Source organism: Hippocampus bargibanti, linkage group LG18 (assembly GCF_051943395.1).
Source record: "Hippocampus bargibanti isolate YZ-2025 linkage group LG18, ASM5194339v1, whole genome shotgun sequence".
NCBI classification, from domain to species: Eukaryota; Metazoa; Chordata; class Actinopteri; order Syngnathiformes; family Syngnathidae; genus Hippocampus; species Hippocampus bargibanti.
Window position 1 is genome coordinate 8,347,941 of NC_142751.1, and position 23,659 is coordinate 8,371,599.

The following is a 23,659-nucleotide window of genomic DNA, read 5'->3' on the forward strand; positions in this document are numbered from 1 at the left end:
GGCTCCTCAAGCGGCTTCCTCTTGTCTCGAACGACACATCACTTCAACAAATGAAGCACGCTTCAACATTTTCACCCGAGTAAATGAATTTTGGAATAGAAGAGCTTATTCCAGAACAGTAATTTTACCAGCACGCTTGAAAATGAGCGACGACACAGATTCACCTCCCGAGAGGGAGATGAAGGTAAGCTCAGGTTATCTTTCAGTGTTGCATGGACTCGTTAGCATGAGCTAGCTTGTTGGTACTAGCAATCAAACACTCGCTTAAATTGACCCACACTTGACTTTGTTTTATCGAACCGCTTTTCCGGAGTTGTGCGCTTATTATAAACGAAGCCGGCTTCTAGTGTTTAACGTAACTTTAAACGCGGTGCTTGCTAGCAAGCACTGAAGCTCACTAGGGAAAACAACCTACCATTGCATACTTTTTGGGGGGTCAAAATTGAGTTTTGGGGGCATTTCTGACAGCATTAACATGACAAAATGGATGTAATTGCAACCCCAGAAGTTTGACGTTGACTAAAGAGAAAGAAAAAGGAAATTATTTTGACAATTTTTTTGCAGGTGCGACAAATTTACCGTTCACTACCCAGACTGTTATTTCTTAAATGTTTGTAAGTCCAGTAGATAGCTTTGTATATTATGTACCCCTCGGAAGACATATTTCTATCCAGTGTAACACATTTCTTGCACAAAATCGTTTCAGATCGTCTCCAGCTAGCCCTCACCCATAATGAGGACAAGCGTCAGAGAAAATTGATTGTTTTCTGAAAACATCTGATTCTTGCTTCCAGGACTTCCAGTTCCGTCAAATGAAGAAAGCCAAAGTCTTTGAGCCTTCAGGTGAAATGCCAAGAGAGCGTTCCAGCTTGCTCGCCGTCTCCAACAAGTTTGGCCTGACGTTCGCCGGCTCGGGTGCAATTTTCAAGGTCTACCGTACGCAAGACATCCTCGCTGCTGACAAACAGGACGGAAACTCCAACGCAATAGGTACAAATAGTCTTAAATTCAGTAATACCGGCAACTTCACTGAATTTAATTCACCCCATGACTAAATATTAATTGATTTCAAAGCATTTTATTTAAAAACGAAAACTCAATTACTTAACATTATCATAGGCCCACGATGATTAATTCCTGCACATTTAACATCTTATTCTTGAACATTGTCAATGTGTGACATTCAGGCCGCTTCAATCCACATTTTTCATACTTTGTATCTGTTTGAAGTCTTGAATGTACATTACCTATAATGCTCTATCATATTTACTTTATATTGCCTTGTTTTTATAAGTCGTGAGACTTGCTGAGCTAACCATGGATCTTAGTGATTGTATATTTTTTGAGACTTTATGACCCAACGTTATATCAAATTGGCTTGACAAGACTTTATTTTCCTCCAAAGAACTGTTTGCTGTCTGCTACAGAAAAAAATATACATAACACCTCAAAATTTTATATTTTGGCCACAATGTCAAGCACAAAAGCGATCATGTGATGGATTGCAACTCCACATTAAAACCTCTGATGATCGGGAATCCTTCATTTAAGATGCCACTGCATTTGTCTTCATTTAAATATTTTTATTTTTTTGTAGTCGAAGGAATATCAGCACTCGTGGAAGTGAAGGTGGATTCAACGCTGCATAATTTGGCTCTCAACAGTGATGAGCTTACTTTATCTGTATGCACCGTCTCTGGGGAGGCCACACTATTCATCAGCTTCTACGACGTCCGCACCTTCGTTAACCAGGTAAACTCGTGCATTGGGAGGCTGAATTAAGATAAAACAATTTTGGGTCTCATGCTTTTTTTGGGACAGCAACTATAAATATTGCCAGCCCTCACAAATCGTTCGTTTTAATGTGCAAAGCTTTTTTTAGTTACGTGAAGAATTGAACATTGGCCAAAAATACAAAAACAAGACTCCTTTTGGTAGGTCTCAGAATAAGAGGCAAAGATCAATTTGTTTGTGACACACCCAGTTCAAGCCTCAAACAAATAGAACATTAAATGATGTGTATTTAAACCCCGGAATGTATCAAAACCCTGTAATTAGCACCCGCTAGTTTAATGTTAACATCTCGTGTCAAACACCAAAGGTGGGGCACTGTTAATTTATGAATTTTAACTATTCAAGGCTCTATTTTACTTTGATACACACCATTTTGCGCTCTTTTCCAGGCACAAGCGCAAAAGTTACCTTTTGCCTCGTGGCAGCCAACAGTGCCGCCAGAGACTCTGGTGCTGGACCTCAAGTGGAATCCCGCTCAGGCGTCCATGTTGGCAGTGTGTCTATCTGACGGCAGCATGTCCGTCATGGACATCGCAGACGACGTCCGAGTTCAAGCCGCTCTCCCCGCCTCTAGCGGCGTTACGTGCCGTAAGCAAGGCACCTCACACCACATTTAACCACAATATATCTGCTGCTTAACGTTGGCTTCTTTGTGGTGTCATTCCCCAGTTTGCTGGAGCCCCAAAGGAAAACAAGTCGCCGTGGGGAAAATGAATGGCACCGTCAGCCAGTATACTCCAGTAAGTCCACATGGTATGAATAAAATAAGATCAATGCTAACTGGCATTCGTTTTGGTTGAATAAAAGGCCCTTGAGGAAAAGAAAGTGATTCCGTGTCCCCACTTTTACACCTCTGATGACCCAGTCAAAGGTAACTTTATTTTTCTGTACACGTATGTTCAATGTATGTCGTTTTAAAAAGTAATCATGATCCTCTTTGTTTTTTGTCACAGTTCTTGACGTGTTGTGGTTGAGGACATTTTCCTTTGCTGTCGTCTACGCTGCAGCTGATGGCTCCACAGAGACTCCACCCGAGCTTGTGTTGATTACCATACCTGTGAGTGGATTCTTAAACAATATTCCTTTATTTTTTGGGGGTGAAAAGTTTCAAACAACCCCTCCTCCCAAACTCCTTCAGTCGGTGAATTTCCCTCAAGTACAGTTTCTGGTTACGACCAATCATAGCTCATTTTCAGAAATCAGGTGGGCCGTGATTAAACACTCACAGGCTTTGTTGTAATTTATGACATAGCCATATAGTACACCTTCGATTCAAATTTTGTATCACCTGAAAAACTAGTGACCGACGCACATCGACTTAAGAAATGTAGTTTTCCAACCCTGCACGCTCTGTATCAATCAAATTCAGTCGCATTGGCCAGTCTGTGGCAGCTCTAAAAACGTTTGGTGCCATGATCAATAAATTCTGGCTAACCCGAAAAGGAACAAAGTATGACCTATTATATTATTCTAAAAGAAAAAGGACGAAAAGGTGGACACAAAGTACCTGAACTTCAGTGACACAGTATATGGCTGCTGTACAGAGCGACAACACCACTACTTCCTCAGTCACATCGAAGACTGGTGAGAATGACTCAAAATATGACGGAGAACACATCCTGCAGCCATTTTGAAACACGCTTTACTTTTACTCAGGAACCTTCTTTTGGCCGCGTCTGCAGCCTCCATCGAAGTCAGCGTCATCGCCAGACAAGATGACAAGGTGCTTCAAAGTTTCCATGGATCAAATGGTGGGAAATGTCTGATACTCTGGTTGTGAACTTCTGGAATTTTATTTCATTTTTTGAAAGATCTGGGAGCTGTGGATGCTGGAGGACGCTAGCAGGGCTGAGCTGCCTGTCTCTGAGATGAGTGACGACACACTGCCTCTCGGCTTAGCCATTGACTACACCAGCCAGCAGGAGATCCGTATCAGTGAGTCCCTACTGCTATAGCTAGCTCATTAAATGAATGGAATAAATTTAACCCATTTCATAGCAAGCTTGGTTTATTTCCTTTTATGGTTTTTTTATTAGAATATGGATTTGATCTGATTATTCTTGAAATTGCAATGATGGGGGATCTCCAGTGACAGGGGTTTTGTCATCTGCACTCAAATTGCAGGACCCGCAGAATATTGAGTATTAGGACGACATAAACATTCAATTCAGCAGAAGAAACCTTAGACTCTCTTCTTTCATCAGAAAAAAATAACTCCAAAGTTATATGGGTCTGGAGTTTTCTGAGCTTGAAATTTGGGCTGCTGTACAAAATACAATGCTATACATATTGTTTTATATCGCACTTTATCAACAGCTGAAACATTAATAAAGCACTAACATGGACAAAAAGCAAACACTATCCCCTCGTGGAAGGTAAAACAGTGCCAGAGATCTGACCAGCCCTTTATCGTCAACCCCCCGCAAGAAAAAACAAAACCCGAACAAATTCAGGGATGGCGCTCCACGTCAAGCTTTTCAATTCCTGAATAAATTCGGGAATGGCAGTAAATGAGTTAAATGACATGGAGCAATTTAACCCATTCCTTGGCAATCTTGGATTGTCATTTGATGCATTTTTTTTCCCATCAGGAAGGCTTGATAACGGTTTGGTCTGATTATTCTTGAAATTGCAATGAGGATCTGTTAGCTAAGCATAGCAGGCACTCTTTTAGATAATAAGCTACAACACATCCGTGGCTTGTGCATTTTACTTATATTATTATTCGCCGAATAGTCTTACAATAGATGAATGTATCCAGTATATACTACTAGACAACTGTGAAAGAAGATGAAAACAGTCTAGGAGAAGACACACGATAACATTTGGTACAAGAGTAGTGCTTGCAAAACATGCCTGACTTTGATTAGTTAATTCTCAGTAAGATTGTATCCACCTCGTGAAGCATGTTTGGTTTCTTCCTTTTAAATTCCCCAACTCTCTCAAGGCGATGAAAAGACCTTGCCACCGGCTCCCACTTTGCTCATGCTGTCCACTGAGGGATTGCTTTGCCCTTTTGCACTGCTGAACCTCAACGCCGGTGTCAAGCAGCTGATCGCAACCTGTGCTGCCCTCACAACAGAGGGCGAGAGACCCCCCAAGCCAGGTGGGAAAATTACAGATACACACAACATATGTGAAAAGTAAAACAAAAGTTTATAAAAAGGATTATTTGTCTTTTTCAGGTTGTCTTGCAATGCAGTCTTCCAAATCTGCCGCACTTCTCCCGTCTGCCATCCCCAAAATCGCAGTGACTGCAGCGAACGGCTCCTCATCTGTTCCGCCCTTTAGCCTTGTTGCTGCTACCTCCTCCTCCTCCTCATCATCATCGGCCTTTGCTTTCTCCTTACCGTCTGTCAGTGGGAACTCGGCCCCTCCCGCCTTCTCCTTGGGTTCGTCCGCAGCTTTTGGCTCTGGGGCCTCGGGCTTCGTGTTTGCCAGTGCCAAGCCTCCGTCCGAAGCCCCCTCGGCTCCCTCTGCATTCTCTTTCAGCACCCCCTCTAATAAAGTCACAGCCTCGATGCCCCAGAACCTCACCACTTCCGCACATGCGTTCAAACTCAATTTGAATGACAGGTAGGACCTTATTTCCAAGATGTCAGCTGCATTTTCCGTAGGGTGATCCTGTAAAATGGTAGCATCACCGCAATGTTTTTATAGTTAATGAACAAAAAAAAAACAAAGCTCAAATAAAAAAAACATGAATGAAATTAAGTAAAAACAAAACTAATGATACATTTTAGGGTTATAAAACCAATTAAAACAAACTACATTTATAGGACAAATATTGCAGTGACATTTACAGCTGTATGACAGTTTTGACCTTCTCGATGTTCAGTGTATGCCATAAGATTAAACTACAAGTGGAAGCTGTGGATAACAATCAACAGCTGTCAGTTTTATATTCTTACTATGAATGGTGTCCATCATTCCCAAGGTTTTCAGCAGTAGAAACTCCGGCAGCCCCGCCACCATCTTTCTCCTTTGTGACACCGATGACCAAAGGTGTCGTCTCAAACGGCAATGTACCTGCTCTCGCTGGTGTCACCGCCACCACCAAGCCAGCCACAGTGTCAAGTAAGCACCAGTATTAAATGTCAATGTTTTCTGTGCCTACTCCTTTTCATAAATTGGGTTGTTTGTTTTCACTTCAGCTCCAGTACGTCCAGTTCAAACCAGCACACCACCTGCGGGACTCCAAAAACCATCGCCAGCCCTCCAGGGTCGCATCCAAACCCCACAGGTATATAATAATCATAATAATAATAATCATAATAATGATGATCTTCTTTTCCTTTCAGCTATTTCCTTTGTAATTATTATTATAATTATCATCATTGTTATTTTAGCAAGTCATGGTTTATTTTGTATGCATGTAATGAGGACAAACATATTAAGCGTAGGAGCATGTACAAGCATGTTGCTGCTCTCTGACAGTCTGATCGTGTGCAATTTCCAAATCCACTTTATTTTACAGAATAAATTAAGTGACAATTACAAACCACCAACAAAAAAGTACTGTAATCCCAATGAGTGGTGTATTTTCAAACTTTTTGCATAAATAAGGCACACCAGATTATAAGGCGCTACAATAGAGGCTGAGGTTATGTACTACTTCCTCTACATGGGGAAATGGAGTCGGTAGATGCTGACAGCAATTGCGAGACTTGCTGTGGCTCAAAATTACTTCACATATAAGGTGCATGTGCGTATAAGGGGCAGGGTCATCTTTTGAAGAAAATGAAGGATTTTGGGTGTGCCTTATACACCGGAAAATAATGTAGATTGTGAATTTTCTGGTTCAGTCTGTAATGCACCACACGCTTGCAACTAAACCTTGGAGCTCCTGTCATGTTTTGTCGTGGCAAAGTGGAATGACCCCATCGCTTAATCAAGAACTATGTCTTACCATTTTGAGAGGATTGCACTCAAGATTAGTGTGCGATTGTGGTGTCTTGCGTCCAGTGTGTATACATATTTTGGCTGCTCTACATGTGCATTGCTCTTGAGTGGGCATGTTCTTGTTTTGTGTTGCATAATTTAGTTTAGCTCATCTTTGACACTTCTGTCTTTCATATGATGCAACGCCTCTGGCTCTGTTCTTAGCTTCATATTTTTTCCAGTGCTGTTGATCAACCTGCTTCATCCGTAAACCTGAGTTTATGTTGTTGCTGTGACTGCATTAGCTTCCTTTCCTTTGAAATCTATCAGCCTGGGTTTCTGTTCCAATATTTGCTGCTTCAAAAGCTATTCATCTCGTTTTATGCATTCTATTGCTGCTACAATGGCCTTCTCTTGGATTGAGCAAAACCTTGTCAAGTGTCTCAACTTAGTGCTTACCTTTATCCAGCTTGCTTCTGTTGTAGCCCACGCTTCTAAACCTGTTTCTGTAGGTGTTTGAAGCCTGTCTTCTCATTCTTTAATCTTGGCTGAGATCGGAGCTTCCCGTTCCATCATTGCTGCATAAACTTCCACTGTTGCAGCTTTAAGCTTCCAATGTTGCTGATTTAGCTTATTTGTCACAAATTAATCATTTTCAAACTCCTACAGGAAGAACTTTATGCTGTTGATCATTTATACCTTCTAGACAATGTCTCTGATCCGCTGTCAAAAGGAAAGGCGGTTATATTGACTTTATTTGCTTCTTCCTCAGGTTTTTGTTCATGTGTTGTGCAATGACTAAATGGTAAAATATGGTTACGGAGCATATTATTAGCATTTGTGTTCAACCATAACTGTTGATCAATGTTTTTCACATAATTTGTTGTCACAGCTCTTTAACAGGCCCTTTCAGTGAAGAACGCTTCAAAATCTCCCTAAATTAAAGCAGCTTATCTTCGACAAGGTCTATGTTAGAATCTGCATCCATCCATATGAGCATTTCGGTTCTCATCTCATTTAGTTGTTTTGACTTTCCAACATAGATTAATTACATTTCTCTTTAGCTGTGTCTCCCTTAGATTCAGATTTTTGGGATTGCATTACAACTGTAATTTTTTGCTTCCATTTTGTTGATCCTCCATTGTAGCTTCAGTCTTTATGATGCAAGATGAAAGCCGTGGCATATCCTGCAAACAATACTGTGGGTCATTTTTAATAACTAAAAAACAAAGCATACAAGAAGACTTGGTCGGTACCTTGTACTTCTGCAGCTCAATGCCGTCTGACAGAGCCTTTTCTCATCAATATCCAAGATTAAAGCCCCTAATGGGACACTACTATGTGATTATGTAGAAGACGTACAACAATGACGTCGTTCTGAGCTCTTGACCCCGACGTGTAATTTCTAAAGATCGTATTCCTGCATAATCATGATACTTTAATTAAATTACATAGGAGGGAAATTCAAATGTGGAGTTCTCCCACTCATTCAAAGTTACTATACTGGCTTAATCATTGACTTTAAATTGTCAATGATATATGATCTTCTGGCCTCCTGTTGCAGGCAGCCACAGTCGGAGTAAAGCCGGTGGAGAAGCAACAACCTCAGCCAAAGAAGGAATCTGATCCTATCATGACTGGAATACTGGAGGAGGTGAGGTTGACTCTTCCCAGGGAACCCATGTATGGTTTTTAATTGTATTCCCTTTGGGACTCTCCTCAGATTTCACACTTCCAAAAGGAACTGGAGGATTTTAAGGCGAGGAGTTCAATGGCAGACTTTAAGGTTGGAACCAACGAGGAGATGAAAGAACTTAGGAAAGAGTCGGAGGACCTGAACATTTTCACTTTGGAGATTAAGGAAACCACCGAAGTACGTTTTTCAGGAAAGCGCTAAAAGACATTTTAGTGACTGGTTGGATCCCTAAAAATGTATCTTATCCAGTCTCTGCACAGTGACATCGGCACACTGAAGACCACGTTACTGGAAGGTTTCGCCGGGGTGGAGGAAGCAAAGTCCCAAAGTGAGCTCAGTAGTGACCGAAATTATAGGCAGCTGTTGTACAAAAGACCCCTGGACCCACGCAGTGAGGAACAGCTCAAGGTGAAAACACTGGAGCCTATTAGATGTCAGTCCTTTCGGAATAAACAACTGTTGAGCATAGGGCAGCTGACGTGTTGACCGTAACGGCAGTCTACGTATATTTTGTGCTTCTTATCAAATATCACAAAGAGATGTGTGCAAAATGGTCACATAAGACCCACCTTAAAATCTGCTGTCCATTGCTTACCATGTAGGAGATTCGCCGGCTCTACCAGTACGTCATGTTCGCTGTAGAAGATGTAAACGGTGTTCTGGATGTGGAATGGGAGAAACACTTGGAGAAGAAGAAGAAAAAGAAGTATACAGAAAACTCCTTGAATCAGTTACTGACTTAGCATTAGCCTGTTGTTGATTACATGTCATGTTGGCAGGCACATGCTGGTGCCTGGGCGTGAGGGTCTGTTCACCACGCTGGCAAACAACTTGTACATCATCAACCAGCAGAAGAAAAGGCTCGACGAACTGGTCAACGACCTCACCTCGCTGCATCTCTACGACAAGACGGGCACGTCTACGGCCACCCTCAACGCAGCCACCTCCGGAACGTGGGTCAAATACAAGAAAAAAAAATATTTACCATACCCAAGAACACCGACATGACATCTAACATCATTATAAATAACATTAAAAAGAAAATTCTAGATTATCGTAAACCACTGCCAATCCTTTGGGCCATTGTAATATCTGAGGCATACACACCCTCACCAATTATTTTCACTAGTATGTCCCCTTCAGACCAATGTGCTCAAGTCCCCTTTTCAAAGTTGAGGCTATAATATAATATTTTGTTGTCTTTCGACAGTATGGAAAGTGAACTCGACAGTTTAAGGGATGCTCTGTTGAAAGCTCGCCTGGACACGGCCTCACCGAAAGCCAAAACCCCATCACCAGGTAAAAATGATTGCATTGCATATGTGGCTATTACAAATGGGAGAGCTCAAAATATGGACTCTGTTTCCCTTCCAGTCAAGATATCGCCAGTTAAACAGTCCCAGCTGCGTCACTTCCTGTCAAAGGGGCACATGCCTCCTGTTCGCTCAACTGCGCCAGGTACTCCGTCAGGATGAAAAAAATGGACAAAGAAACTGTATTGATAAATCATCGCAATATCCTTTCCTTTTTCCCAAGCCAACCTGTCCCGTTCGGCCTTCCTGTCGCCGAAATACTACGAAGACCTGGACGACGTGAGCTCCTCTTCGTCCCTTTCGCAGTCTATGGAGTCCCGGTTGCCTCACTTAGAAGTGGAGGTAGAGGAGGAGGAGGAAGAGGAGCTGCAGCCAGAGCGCCTTCCCGTAGCTGCTGCCACTCCTTCATATCCCAGACACCCCGCAGTGGTTAGGACACCCTCCATCCAGCCTGGTTTCGGGGCTATCCAGTCGACACCACTAAGCAAAATGCAGTCAGTACCTGGCATGGGCTTCAGACTGAGCCCTATTGCCAGCCCAAGTAAGTCAAATATTGTCATATTAGCATTTTATTCTTATACAAGTCAATATTTTTTATCTTTTTTGGGTGTAACATTATACCTCAATTCTCCAAAAAATGCTGGTCATCTAACTGTCATTTCAGTTCCCACAAATAAGATTAACCTGAGCGGCGCTGAGAGCACCGCCCTCGCCACCAAAACGGTGAAGCATGGAGCGCCGCCTGCTGAGAGGACCGTGCCTGTCACCATCCCAGCTCAACAGGCTGCTGCCAGCGCGGCTCTTCGCAGGATGATGGCCAATCAGAAGACGGGTAAAGCGAACATCCAAAACACTTTTTGTCTCAATTTCAACCTGTTCCCGTTTCTTTTTTCATCACGTCTTTGACTTGTTCCGCTGCACTTTGCTTTCAATATGTAGCAACAGCAAACTCGTGCAATTGAGTTATTTAAAAATAAATAAATCAATATAAAATATTTGTCGATGTTGCAGCTGTCGTCAGCACCTCCTTGACGGAATCTACCCTAAAAACCGTGCCTCAGGTTGTCAACGTCCAGGAACTGAAGGACAAAGGGCCTCTTGTGTCAACCCCGGCAATTAACGGGTATCTTTCTTTCACATAACGCAGTGAGACCTGTAGCTTAATTGTTCTCACTGAAAACAACTCTAAGCTCTAAAACGTACTTCTTTGATCTTCTATTTTGCAGCTCATCACCAGCTGACTCTGCCGTTGTGCCATTGCACGTTCCTGCTTCTAGTGCATCCATTCTGCCCAAGCGAGTAAGAAAACAAAAGATTCAAATATGATCCCGGGGTGTTTATTTACTCAACTGCGGATGGGAAAACCCTTCATATACAGAATAGTGTGAAAACCTGTCAATTTGAATACAATCCAAGTCATTTTGGTTTATAATGTAATTTTTAAAACTTTGCTCAGCAGAACCCCGGACAAGTAGTTCAAAAGCCACCGAATGAAAGCACAAGCGCACCACAAGCGAGCTTCATGTTTGGTGAGTGCATACTGTATGTTTGTGCAGTCTGATTATGTGCTTGTTTTTTTGGGGTGAATAATTTAATGTATCCACCAAATTCTGACTTTATGTTGTCATGCCACTATTTTGGGTTTATGTATCTATCGATCTATATCTATCACTATCTAGCTAGCTATCTATCTAGCTATCTCTCTCTATCTCTAGCTATCTAGCTCGCTGTCTCTCTTTATCTCTATCTCTCTTTCTCCTGCTCTATCTCTGTTTCTCTCTATTTCACTTTCTCTCTATCTAAAATAATAAACCCCTCTTGGATATGTGGATATGTCATTTAGGTCAGTTGGACTCATCTATTGCACCTGCAAGCTCTGCTGAATCGAGTGTTATCAAAGGCTTTGCCTTCACTTCTACGTAAGTCCACTTGCGAAGGATAATATGACAATCTTAATACAGTACATTTATTTTTATGAACAGGCAGTTAAATGTTGTCAAAAGAAAGACTAATTGTGAAATCGTTTCTTTACATTCTATGCATTTTCTATGTCTCTCTCTCTCTGTGGCCCTCCCTCTTTCTCTCTCTCGTTTAGTGTTTTGATGGTTTGTTCTTTTGCAGCCCCTCAAGCTTCAGTTTTTCATCGGTCACACCGGCATCTGGAATACCTACAGGTATTAATTAATGTGTTAAAAACATACCGTATATTTTTTTTTCTCAAATTTTTTATCATTTGCTAGGTGTCACCTTTCCCCCTCAACTATTAGGGTATTGATTTTTTTGCTCGCTCAGCTCTTTTACCATTTTATCTTGTATGTAAATTTCCTGACTCACAGTTGTTCAAAACGCCAAACTGTTCACTCTTTTCAGAAATAAGCACTTCACATTACTTTTAATATTCTTTATGTCTCTTCAGTGAAAGATGTGAATGAATTCTCCTTTGTTGGAAATGGCAAGATGATATTCGGTCAGGCTGTCGAGGGGCAGTCGAAGTCCCCCTCTCCATCACTAACTGTTCCCGCGTCAGCCACACAACCACCATCTTTGGAAGTGCCAGTACCTGTTTCTTCAATTTCAACGCAACCTCAACTCCCTAAAACTACTGCCGGAGAAACTTTGGGCAGTTTCTCCGGGCTACGTGTCGGACAAGGAGAAGAAGCTAAAGATTCCTTCATCAAATCTACCCCGGCGAACACCACGTTCACCTTTGGAGGGGCTGCAATTGCCAAAGGAACGGCACAATTCAACTTTGGGAATGATCAAAAGTCTGCGGGAGACTCTCTGGGAGCCGACTTGTCCAAGTCTGGTAGTTTGTTCAAACCTCCTGAGACGCCCCCCAAGCTGACCTTTTGCCTCACCACATCCAACACGCCTGCCTCAGGGCTGCACACGTCTTTTAGCAGCCTGCTCGCAGCCCCTGCAGAAGTAAAGGAAGACCCAAAACCGACCCCGCAACCTTCAGAGCTGCCATCACATAAAAAAGACCCTTCTCCAGAGCCTTCTGTTGAGGGAATCACACCCTTAGAAACCCCCAAGCCATCACCAGATGCGGCCGTCGTCAAAGACCCCGATCCTGTTCCTCACGCTCCCGTTTCAGTACCAACAACGGAGGCAACCACCCTGGCTCCCACCACCGTGACAGGTACTACCCAAGACCTCACATCGAGCGCCTCTGTGGTTCCCGTATCCCAAGTAGCCTCACCGGCGTTCCAGGTGCCCACTTCCGAGAAACCTGGGTCCATTTTCACTCAGCCCTCGACAACGGAAAGCAGCTCTACCATCTTGACGCCCGCCGTCAATGCGACAGCTGCCCCCGAAGCTGTCGCGGCGAACACCGGTGTGGATACCGTCCCTGCTTTTTCAGTCACGACCACCACAGTGTTTGGGCAACCTGCCGCAGCCCCTTCAGTCTCCACAGCCCCCTCGGTGTTTGGCTCATCCGCCTTCGGCACATCAACCGGAAGTGGTTTGGGCAAGTCGCTTTTTGGACAACCGAGCGGCTTCGGCCAACCCGCGAGCAACACCACAACACCTAGTGGCTTCTCTTTTGGACAGTCGGCATTTGGAACAAGTGCCAGCACTGTCTCCACTGTTGGAGGAGGTGGTCTTTTCGGCACACCGACTCCAAGCAACGCCAGTTCCTTTTCTTTTGGCACGAGCACAAATGCCAGCACGTCCAGCGGCACTGGACTGTTTGGACAGAGCACCACTTCGGCGTTTGGGCAGATCTCCACTTTTGGACAAGCGTCTCTATTTGGGAGTAACCCCACCACATCTTCATCTGCAGGATTCAGCTTTGGTCAGCCGTCAGGTAGGTTTAATCACTATATGTGCTTTTATTAGTGTGTATTTCAAACAAATAGCTCGCTAATGCCATTTAATGTTGGCACAGCACGGCAGCAAAATTCAACAATCATGATAAGAATTTTTAAAGTGTTTTAAAAAAAATGTCACAGACACAGAAGTCAACAAGGCAAGATCACAAGAACCATGAAATTTAAACAGGGAGCCAATTTGTTTCTGAATATTTATTTGTGGGCTCAAATTTGACCAAAAACAAGCCTACTACGAAGCAGGTTGATTTGGGAGATGAGCTCGAAGCTTTTATACATATGTCATGCAGTGTGGCTGCCATGGTGTAAAAAACCTAATCATTTGGCAGTGTTTGCCACGATAAGATACATCCCCATTTATCCATGCTCTCTGTTGTAATTAACTCATTCACTGGCGTACGTGCAAAAATGTGTCTACTTCAGTGCCAGGGTTTTTGTCACTTTCACTCAAATTCCAGGACCCACAGAATACTGAGTTTTAGGACGACATAAACATTCAATGCCACTTAAGAAACCTTAGACTCTTTTCTTTTATCAGAAAAAATAGTGAATTCCTAAGTTCTATAGGTCTGGAGTAATGTGTGGTGCAAGTTGGGGCGGCTGTACAAAAGGCAAATGCTGCTCCCTCGTGCGAGGGAAAAACATTGCCAGAGGTCCTACCAGCGCTTTATCGGCAGTCCCAGCAAGAAAAACCAAGACCCGAACAAATTCGTGATTGGCGCAACAATTTCTGGAATGGCGTTCCATGTCACATTTTCCATTCCATTCCATTTTCTGTACCGCTTATTCCTCATTAGGGTCGCGGGGGTTGCTGGAGTCATATTTTCATAATGGCAATGGAATGGCAGTGAATGAATTTCATTTTGTGTTTGTTGGTAAATATCTATTTTTGATAAACTTGAGTTTCTGTACTATAGGATTTGGATCGTCTGCTTCATCTGGGTTTGGCCAGCAAGCCAGTACGGGGAGTGTATTTGGACAGGTTTTCTAATTTCCTTTCTTCAAAAAAAAAATAATAATAATATATAAATTTTAAAATCACATATTTAGAACTACACGCTGAGTACGGACTCTTCTCTCAGCCGCAGCAGCCTTCTGGTGGAGGCCTGTTTGGTTCCAGCGCAGCCAATGCAGCAGGTTCACCAGGCAGCAGCCTGTTCAGTGGCCTAGGAGGCAAACCGAGTGAAGATGCCGTCAACAAGAATCCATTTGGTCCGACTGCTTCTGCCGTAGGATTTGGGCAACCTGCTCAGACTGGTATGAGGCAATTGCTTCATGAAAGGATGTCTTAGGCTATGTTGAAACTTTTATTTTTCTTACTGCGGTTTCTACAGGTACACCCAGTCTGTTTGGCAGTACTGTCACCAAACCCATTGGATTTGGACAGGCCTCCTTTGGAGAGCAGAAACCGAGCGGAACATTCAGTTCCGGTGCGGGGAGTGTCGCATCCCAGGGCTTTGGATCTTTTGCCAGCCCAGCAAAACAAGGTACTGTCTAAAAATAATTTGTAGATTTGTGCTCCCTGTTCGCTTCTTTCTTGCCGTGACGGCAGTAAACGGTGGGTACTCCAAACTGAAACAAAGTCCACTTACCCCTTGAAAGTAAGGGCCTGTAGTCATGTAATCACGCCGCAATGTAACGTTACGTGTCATCTTCAGGTAAAGATAGTCTCATGAGATTTGTTAACATCATGTGATGATTTATAATTTCAAATTGAAAACTTGCATTTGAGTCCATTTGGTTCAACTTTGACACCGCTGAATTGAAGACCTCTTCACTGATTTTTTTTCTAAACTTTTTGCCCATTAAAAATCTATACATTGTACTTATAGTTTAGTTTTCTTGTGTAGTGGACCTTGTGTAATTGTTGAACGTTCAGTACTAGTCCTGTTACTATGATAAACCTGTTCACTGGCCATCGCACCACGTCATGACATTTCCTCCCATTTTATCATACAAGCTTCAGGAAGTGTCCTTATCTGCTTATCCCAGCCATGCATATGGAGGGCGAGTCTTAATGCTCTGCCAGGATGCCCTTAGATATGACAGTGAGTGTGGGGTGGTTCACCATTTCACATGTGAATTACGTTCTAGCATCCGCAAACATCATTACAGCTGGATACCTTTCAGTGACACATCCAGTCTCTTTTCGTAACCTGCTGAAGATGCAACGCATGGCAAATGCAAACTTGCCATGCGTTTGTAATTGCAGATGCATCTACTATGTACAAAATCACAAAAAACACATTCCATGTGAATGGGTATCAGTTTTTTCCCCCTTTGCTTGGATACACTATATGAATAACTAACGATTGAAAACTTCTTCCAATTCCCTTTTAACTCATTCAACTGCCAGACTATGTGCAAAAACATGTCCACTCCGGTGCTAGGGTTTGTGTCATTTTCACTCAAATTGCAGGACCCACAGAATCTTGCGTTTTAGGACTACATCAGTATTCAATTCAGCGTAATAAACCTTAGACTCTTCTTACATCAGAAAAAAAGTTCCTCAGTTATATGCGTCTGGAGTTATCTGAGCTTGAAATTGAGGCAGCTGTTTCAAAATACAATACATACATATTGATTTATATACCGTAGCGCTTTAACAACAGCTGAAGCTGTAACAAAGCGCTAACATGGACAAAAGGCAAATGATGAACCCATCGTAGAAGGGAAAAACATTGCCAGAGGTCTGACCAGCGTTTTATCGGCACCACCGCAAGAAAAACCAAAACTTGAAAACAAATTGGGAATGGCACTCTTTGTCACACTGTTCAATTCCCGAATAAATTTGGGAATGGCAGCGAATGAGTTAAACATGACAACAACTTATTTTTACGATGATAAAATTATTTTATGCAAATTAACCTTCAGCTTGGTCACATCTTGAGATGTTTTTGCATTTACGCACAACTGGAATTGAACACACATCATTTGTCACGACACAGACGCCAAACAATTCATTAAACTCTACGCCATAAACACCAAATCATCGTGTCTTTTGGTATGGAACAACAAATCTGCAGTCATAGCAGCATTGCTGCATCATTGCTTCTCTTTCCGCAACGGCGCTTCCAGTATTTTCGAACTGATAAAGCGCTCACCCGTCGCACGTAATGCACAAACCGAGTTGAAGTCAATCGAGCATGGCCTATGCCAATTAGGATGATTTCAAAACAACACATTCAATATCACTTGTGCTGCTCTCTCCTAATATTCACACAAATGGCGTTGAATCTGCGGTTTGAATGATTTCATATTCGCCTCATCGCTTCAAGCAAACAAATAGGGACAGGGAAGCCGCCAAATGACCAAATTACAAAAAAATGCAACTTGATCATTTAATGTTATTTTTGAAAGCAGCATTGTTGGTCTCAACGCTCCGGGCTTCCGCTCCTTCCCTCCTCCGTTTTCAGTGTGATATTAGCAACCCCGCCCCTCCACCCACTGCACCACAATGCCCGATCGTTCTGCTACACGCAGCCAATATAATCTTGTTACATTAGCGCAATCAATTATTTACTGGGGCGTGCTGGTCGAAGCGCTGTAATTTCAGCACACCCGCTGTTCCGCCCGCCGTAACACACACGTTGCACACCATGAGCCGCTTGACATCCCAAAACACATAGCTTAGTATTAGTGTAATATCTTTTATCCGTGGAAGGCCATGCATGTCACTCCTGGGTCTTTAGTAGTGCTACATCTGAATCAATCCAGAGCTACCACTGTAAAAAGTGTGGTTTGATTTACTATACGTACTGTACTGAAGGATACAGTTAGCCAGGAACTGAAAGGAATAATGAAACTGTTCGAGTTTTTACCATCGTGTGGATTCATGATATGGGATCAGAAGTCACACTTTCACACCAAAAAGAAGATGATTGGCGAAGGATAGCTAAGCATCAATAATAACCGAATGAAATTGCAATATTATTTGCTATTTTTGCTAGTCCAACCTTTCTTAACTTCATTGACTGCCAGACGTGCAAAAATGTGTCCACTCCAGTGCCAGGGTTTTTGTCATTGCCACTCAAATTCCTGGACCCATAAAATATTGAGTTTTAGGCCCACATAAACATTCAATGCAGCGTAAGAAACCTTAGACTCTCTTCTTTCATCAGGAAAAATAACGTTAATTCCTAAATTATATGTCTGGAGTTATATGAGCTTGAAATAAGGGCGGCTGTAAAATACAATGCAATACACATATATTGGTTTATATAGCGCTTCAACAACAGTTGAAGCTCGAACAAAGCGCTAACATGGACAAAAGGGAAATGTGGCCCCCTTGTAGAAGGTAAAAAACATTGCCAGAGGCCATGGCCACCGTTTTATCTGCACCACAGCAAGTAAAAACAAAACCCGAACAAATTCGGAATGCTGCTCTACGTCTAATTTTCAATTCCCGAATACATTCGTGAATGGCAGTAAATGAGTTAATGATGTGCAACATTTCTTGAAGTCTTCTTGAAAATGGCTTTAACAGTAAATCTGCATCCAAATCCATTTCTTCTCTTCCTTCAGCCATTGTGGGTTAACAAAACCGCTATTAAATCAACTCAACATATTTTCTTATGCAGCTCGGAATGAAAGTCAACTTGCTGGCTCCATACGTGAAGTTACTGCTCGCTAGCCGATAAGTCAGTAACATCCAATCAAATTGCACTTTCTGCCAACTGCAGCCTAAACAGGAAATGAACAGCGAAAAAGTGAGAATATGTATTTAGTTTGAACTGTGAGCCAGATGCAATCATGAAAAGAGCCATATATGGCTCGCAAGCCATGGGTTCCCGACCCCTGGGTTAAAGCAACAGTTTGGTTGACATATTTGATGTGACAGAGCCCTCACAACTGATTGAGAAGGCATCCAGGTAACAAATGATGGCTGAAATATGATTGGTTAAATGCTTACATATGAAAACACATGTCTGGAAGCAGCACAACAGGGGAAAAGTAACAAAAGGAAGCTGACAGACAATTTGAAATTATATAGTAAGAATTCATGGTCAACATATAATTAAAATTAGTCTGTGATTCAGATATTTTTAGGCCAGCAGAGAAAGCTTTGCAAGCCACTATCATATTTTTTTTTCTCGCAATGTTGCCGCCAAATATTCTCAAACTATCTTTTTACAAGACTATATTTTTAATGTTAAGATTAAAGGCATATTAGGAGGAAGTGGGAAAATGTCTACTTTTATGAGGACAGCGTTGTAATATTGCTAATGGTTGTTTTTCTGCCTCTTGCGCGCGAGTGGCTGGTGACCAGTCCCGGCCGGCCGGGTATGCACTTCCTCTCACTTTCAGCTCATCTGTGACTCTAAGGACAAGCGGGATAGACAACGGCAGATTTTTTTACGATTAATAAAATGTAACATGCCATCATTTATGCTTCCTAATTCAGGCGGATTTGGCAGCGCACCAGTGTTCGGGAGCCCACCCGCCTTTGGCACCTCGCCGTCATTCGGGGCCAGTGCGGCATTTGGTACCAGTCCCTCGTTCAGTAACACGATGGGCTCGTCCGCTGCAAAGGTATTTGGAGAGGGAACGGCCGCTTCCAGCATGGGCGGATTTGGGTAAGAATTAAATTAGTTTGTTTAGGACAGAAATTCTTCATGTTTAGCATAACATTGTGTTTCATTGTGTACAACTGCGAATTTGGAGTGACAGTATTGCCTTTTGCATTTCCATGCAATTGATTCCTTAATGGTGTCGAAAAAGGGCAAAACGGGGATATCACATGCCATCCATGTGTTCCAACATGGGCCCAACCACCCCATCAATATCACCAATGTGCTCCTGTATTCGTTTCCAAGACCACAAACCCAAATTTGTGCCGAACTAGATTATTCCCTTCCCATAATCTCACTCGGGGGGGGGGGGGGGGGGGGGGGGATTAAATCGTCTCACTTCCCTTCCCACTCTCTGGTTTTTGCATACTCGTGGATCCGCTTGCTGATGAGTCGCTTGAGCGCCAATCCTGCGGAAGGGATTATTTTTTTTAAACCTTGATTTCTCACTCCATTCCTCCACCCATTCCCATCCTCCATCATGGTACCCTAACACGCACCATCTGACACCCTCTGCCTTTGCGCGCATTGTTTGCAAAATACAAGTATTTTGATGTCGGTTCATTTGTGTTGGATTTAATCCAGATTTGAATGATTTGTTTCTTCGGCCCCCTCATAAACCCGCCAAATTGTACTATTTGTTGCAAAATACACAGACATTTGGCAGCTAGATAGTTAACTATAGCGAGATGTAAACAGCGGTCTACATCTACACTTCAAACTCATTGTTAAACAGCGCATGCAGGAAGACTCATGCGACACACCAAAGCTTGGCGATTCAGAACAGCTCTGTCAGAGAGCCATTTGGAGGCTAACATACCTGCCAACTACTCCGATTTTACCGTAATGAGTACAGCTTCATGATCCCTTTCTGGGTTACAGTTCATTAATGAAAATTACGGTTTCCAATAAAAACAATAAGTCAAAAATCGTCAAAATAGTAAATCGCCAACATTTATTCAAAACACGAGATCGCGAAGGATCATATGTAAATTTAGAACAGGCGATCGGCACAGTGCCAGCTCTTATCATCCTTTAGGGTTTAGATGAATTGCGCATGGGCGTGCTACGGGTCGTTCCTGGAATTGAGAGTCAAGAGTTAGCATCGTTTTTATCATTGTCATGTAATGGCATATGCCGGAGAAAAAGCAACACAATGTGTGACATTGAAAAGAAAACTATAGTCATTTTGTGAGGAATACTCCGAAGAATTTCTAGGAGTTATACTTCAGTCAAGAAAACGTGATTGTGGATATTGTGAATCTGAATGTCTTTCAAATTTGACTTTGTTGACAGCTATTTTTGTCAACCCATAGGAAGTGACTAACAATGTCTTACAATTCGTTGTACTTTTCAAACAAGATTGATTATTCAATGTTTGGTTGATTCTAAAATATTTTTGTTTTGTTTTCTTAAAACAGTAGCAAATGTGATATTTACATCATTGACAAGTTTAAAGGACAACCGACATTTCCGGACAAGTTTTGTCCATAATTTGTAAAATGGCTTCAAATGACTTCTACTGAGCGTATTTTAAAAAGATTCCACCCCATATAGCTATATTTTACGTTTTAAGACTCACGCTGAATATTCAGGAAGTCTTGTTTTTGAGTTGATGACGAGTCCGTTCGTGACGTCACTGAAGGAATGCCCCTGACCGAAAAAAAGACACATTGTAGCAGTCCTTCCATCACGTCAATGTAATTTGCTCTACATGTTTGGTCTGAAAATCTCGTGTTGCACCAAAAAGCTGCCAGAAGAGGGCGACCAAGCTCAATGGTAGGAATTTATCAGCCTGTGTAAACGGGCTGATTAATTCCTAACAGGAGCTTGGACGCCATTTTTTGCCTCTTTTTGAGTGATACATTTCCCCCCAATGTTGCCTCAAAATGGCACAGAATAAATTCTTTAATCAATTGCAAACATGTATGCTCTCCTCTTCAGAACTATTTGAATCATATTCATAACTGGAGGTGTAACAAGAAAGCATATTCTCCGAATCTGAAGCCATTGTTTTGATTCTCCAGGAATGCAAGACGTCTTGGCGTGACGTCACGAACTGGGGGCAGGACTTTCTGAAAATGCTCAATTTTTTGGGAGTCATTTTTATTGGTGTTTTGCATTTGAATAAAAATATCATACTGCATGTTTTGGGTATTTTAGATGCTATAAAACGTTTTTCTGATGTCAGTTAGGAAACAAAAAAGTGATGTCGGTTGTCCTTTAAGTATGGGTATATCTTTGACATTTATATGGTGTTTTAGCCTCATTTTGAGTAGCTGTACTGTTAAAAACCGTTTGGTCCTATGCCCCCTGGATCCTGGCGTATTATTAGGCTATTCTGGTTTCAGAAGTTGGCAGGTATGTGCTAACACAGCAGTCTTCATTTGTCAGAATGAGTAGCCAGGCGCCCAGAAGATCCAAATAAAACCCCTTTTTTTCATCAAAATTGTAGATGTCAATTCAAGATGATAGTTGTCAAGCAGGTTAGCAAGTACATATTCTCCCTGCTTTTGTTAAACGGCACACACAGCTGGGACTCAAATGCACGAATCAAAGTCCATTATTGGTCGATATGGTCGGCGACAAATGGTTATATGAAAAACCATTGACATGGCTCCAAATTTTTACAAGCCTTAACTCGTTCTTACTTTCCCCGCAATGCCACAGTTTTGCTTCGCCATCCAGCGCGTCGTCCTTTGGGGCGCTAGCCAATCAGAGCGCACCACCGTCTTTCGGGGGTCTGGCTCAGCAAGGACCGGGCTTTGGGGCTCAGCCAGCCGTCTTTGCAGGTTTTGGACAGCAGCCGCAACCTGGAGGTGACCATTTTTTTCCCTTTTCTTTCCATCATCTTGTCAAAAAAACATGTTAATGTGCATCGTCAATTATATCGGACATTTATGTGTGTGTGTGTGTGTGTGTGTGTGTGTGTGTGTGTGTGTGTGTGTGTGTGTGTGTGTGTGTGTGTGTGTGCTGAATAAAAATTCTTTGTGTTTGCAGGCTTCTCTGGAAATACCTTTGGCCCCACAAACCAGTAAGGCTTCATGAACACTCAATATCACAGATTACTGTTTAACATTTTTCTTCTGAAATCACCTGCAGCGGGTTTTTTTTTATTGAAGAAAAAAGAAAAAGGATCACTTTTGCAGTTTATCCAAACATTCATATTAATGGCAGTGTTCAATATAAGAAGTATTACTGATACATTGAAATGTCAAAAATGTCCTCTGTCTTCTTTGCCTGTTTCAGGTCAAATTCTCAAACCTTTGCTGGTTGGCGAAGCTAGCTTTCCAGATGCTACGAAATTTACGTTTTAAATAGATTTCTTGATTGAAAAAAAAAAGCGTCAATGTGACCCAAAAAAAAATGTTTTTTTTTAGTTGTATATTTTCAGATGTGGAAAGCTGTGAGTCATCATTGAAGGTAAATAACCTCTTCCTCATAATTTCACGTGGACAAAAAAATTCTCAAAGTGGCAGATTTGATGATCATTTTATATTATAATGCTGTGGAGGGAAAAAAATAGTCCAGATTTTTTGTCAGTCAGTTTTTTGAACATACATGTCAAAAATGTTCACATAGAAATTTTGAGGGAACAAAATGGAACTTTTATTATCTTCATAATGGCTGTGTTGTATATTTTTCCATGCAAATAAATCTGATCAGTGGTAAATATGCTCTCTTGTAGTTATAATAGTGAGTTTTATAGTAATGGTTTAAGTCTTACTTTTATATCTATCTTTTAGGGCTATCCCTGAAGCTAAAATGTGCCCGGTCAATTTGTCCCACCGTTTTAATATACCGTATTTTCCGGTGTATAAGTCGCACCCAAAAGCCTTAATTTTCTTCAACAGATGACCCAGCGCCTTATACGCAGGTGTGCAGTAATATTGAAGTAATATTGAGCCACGACAGGTCTCGAAAACTACTGTCAGCAGCTACTGACTCCATTTCCCCCTGTAGAAGCCCTGTGTAACCCCAGCCTATACTGTTGCGCCTTATAATGTTGTGTGCTTGATTATTGGGACATTTTTATATATTATATTTGGAATACTCGTTTCATTCATTGAAGGGTGCGCCTTATAGTCCTGTGCGCCTTATATATGGAACAAGTTTGAAAATGCACCCTTCATTGGGGGGGGGGGGGGGGGGGGGCGCTTTATACTCTGGTGCACCTTATACACTGGAAAATACGGTATATTGTGGAGAAAATGCAAGACACCCTCTGGTGCCATCTGACCTGTGTTACTTATAATACATCAATCGGCAGAAAAATTGCCAGGTGAGCGATATATCCCCATTCCATGTCTCCCAAATTAGAACGGGCATTGTAAAAATGCTGCTCCTCTCCACTCCCACCCCTGAAAATGAAGTTAACCAAACAGTGTAAAAGTGTCATGGCAGTATACCTTCCTACCCCACCCAAAAGGCAAATCGGAAGTCATGTTAGGCGTTTGGGGAATGTCGGGGTTCATTAACATGACCTTGGATCGCCACCTGCCAAAATATCGACATCCACATTCCCACCCGGTTTCAACTGCAGCCATGTTGTGCAGTTGTGCTCATAACTTT

General features: G+C 42.2%; 1 protein-coding gene across 2 annotated transcripts; it reads left to right on the forward strand.

Annotated features, from left to right (window-relative positions):
- nup214 (nucleoporin 214) lies at positions 1 to 22,762 on the forward strand. Of its 2 annotated transcripts, none has more exons than XM_089020693.1 (36): positions 1 to 184; positions 795 to 990; positions 1,598 to 1,752; positions 2,184 to 2,382; positions 2,464 to 2,534; positions 2,602 to 2,665; positions 2,748 to 2,851; positions 3,272 to 3,378; positions 3,451 to 3,517; positions 3,606 to 3,729; positions 4,742 to 4,900; positions 4,980 to 5,370; positions 5,732 to 5,871; positions 5,949 to 6,037; positions 8,240 to 8,329; positions 8,399 to 8,548; positions 8,621 to 8,779; positions 8,974 to 9,077; positions 9,151 to 9,324; positions 9,582 to 9,670; positions 9,746 to 9,829; positions 9,908 to 10,225; positions 10,349 to 10,516; positions 10,696 to 10,807; positions 10,911 to 10,983; positions 11,141 to 11,213; positions 11,528 to 11,603; positions 11,806 to 11,858; positions 12,101 to 13,495; positions 14,435 to 14,499; positions 14,600 to 14,774; positions 14,852 to 15,004; positions 18,922 to 19,093; positions 21,758 to 21,906; positions 22,088 to 22,121; positions 22,337 to 22,762. In XM_089020693.1, exons 1-36 carry the CDS (start codon positions 143 to 145, stop codon positions 22,371 to 22,373), a joined length of 5,811 nt encoding a protein of 1,936 aa, XP_088876819.1. In that variant the 5' UTR covers positions 1 to 142; the 3' UTR covers positions 22,374 to 22,762. The 2 variants fall into 2 exon arrangements, with proteins under 2 accessions (XP_088876819.1, XP_088876820.1); XM_089020694.1 differs by having other exon boundaries at positions 11,144 to 11,213.
- Positions 22,763 to 23,659: the final 897 nt, after the last annotated feature.

Bases quoted from the DNA above. Each gene is read 5' to 3' on its own strand.
- nup214 (XM_089020693.1), top strand. From the start codon at position 143: ATGAGCGACGACACAGATTCACCTCCCGAGAGGGAGATGAAG. The intron at 4,901-4,979 runs GTGGGAAAATTA...TGTCTTTTTCAG, and splicing joins CGAGAGACCCCCCAAGCCAG to GTTGTCTTGCAATGCAGTCT. The intron at 11,214-11,527 runs GTGAGTGCATAC...TATGTCATTTAG, and splicing joins ACAAGCGAGCTTCATGTTTG to GTCAGTTGGACTCATCTATT.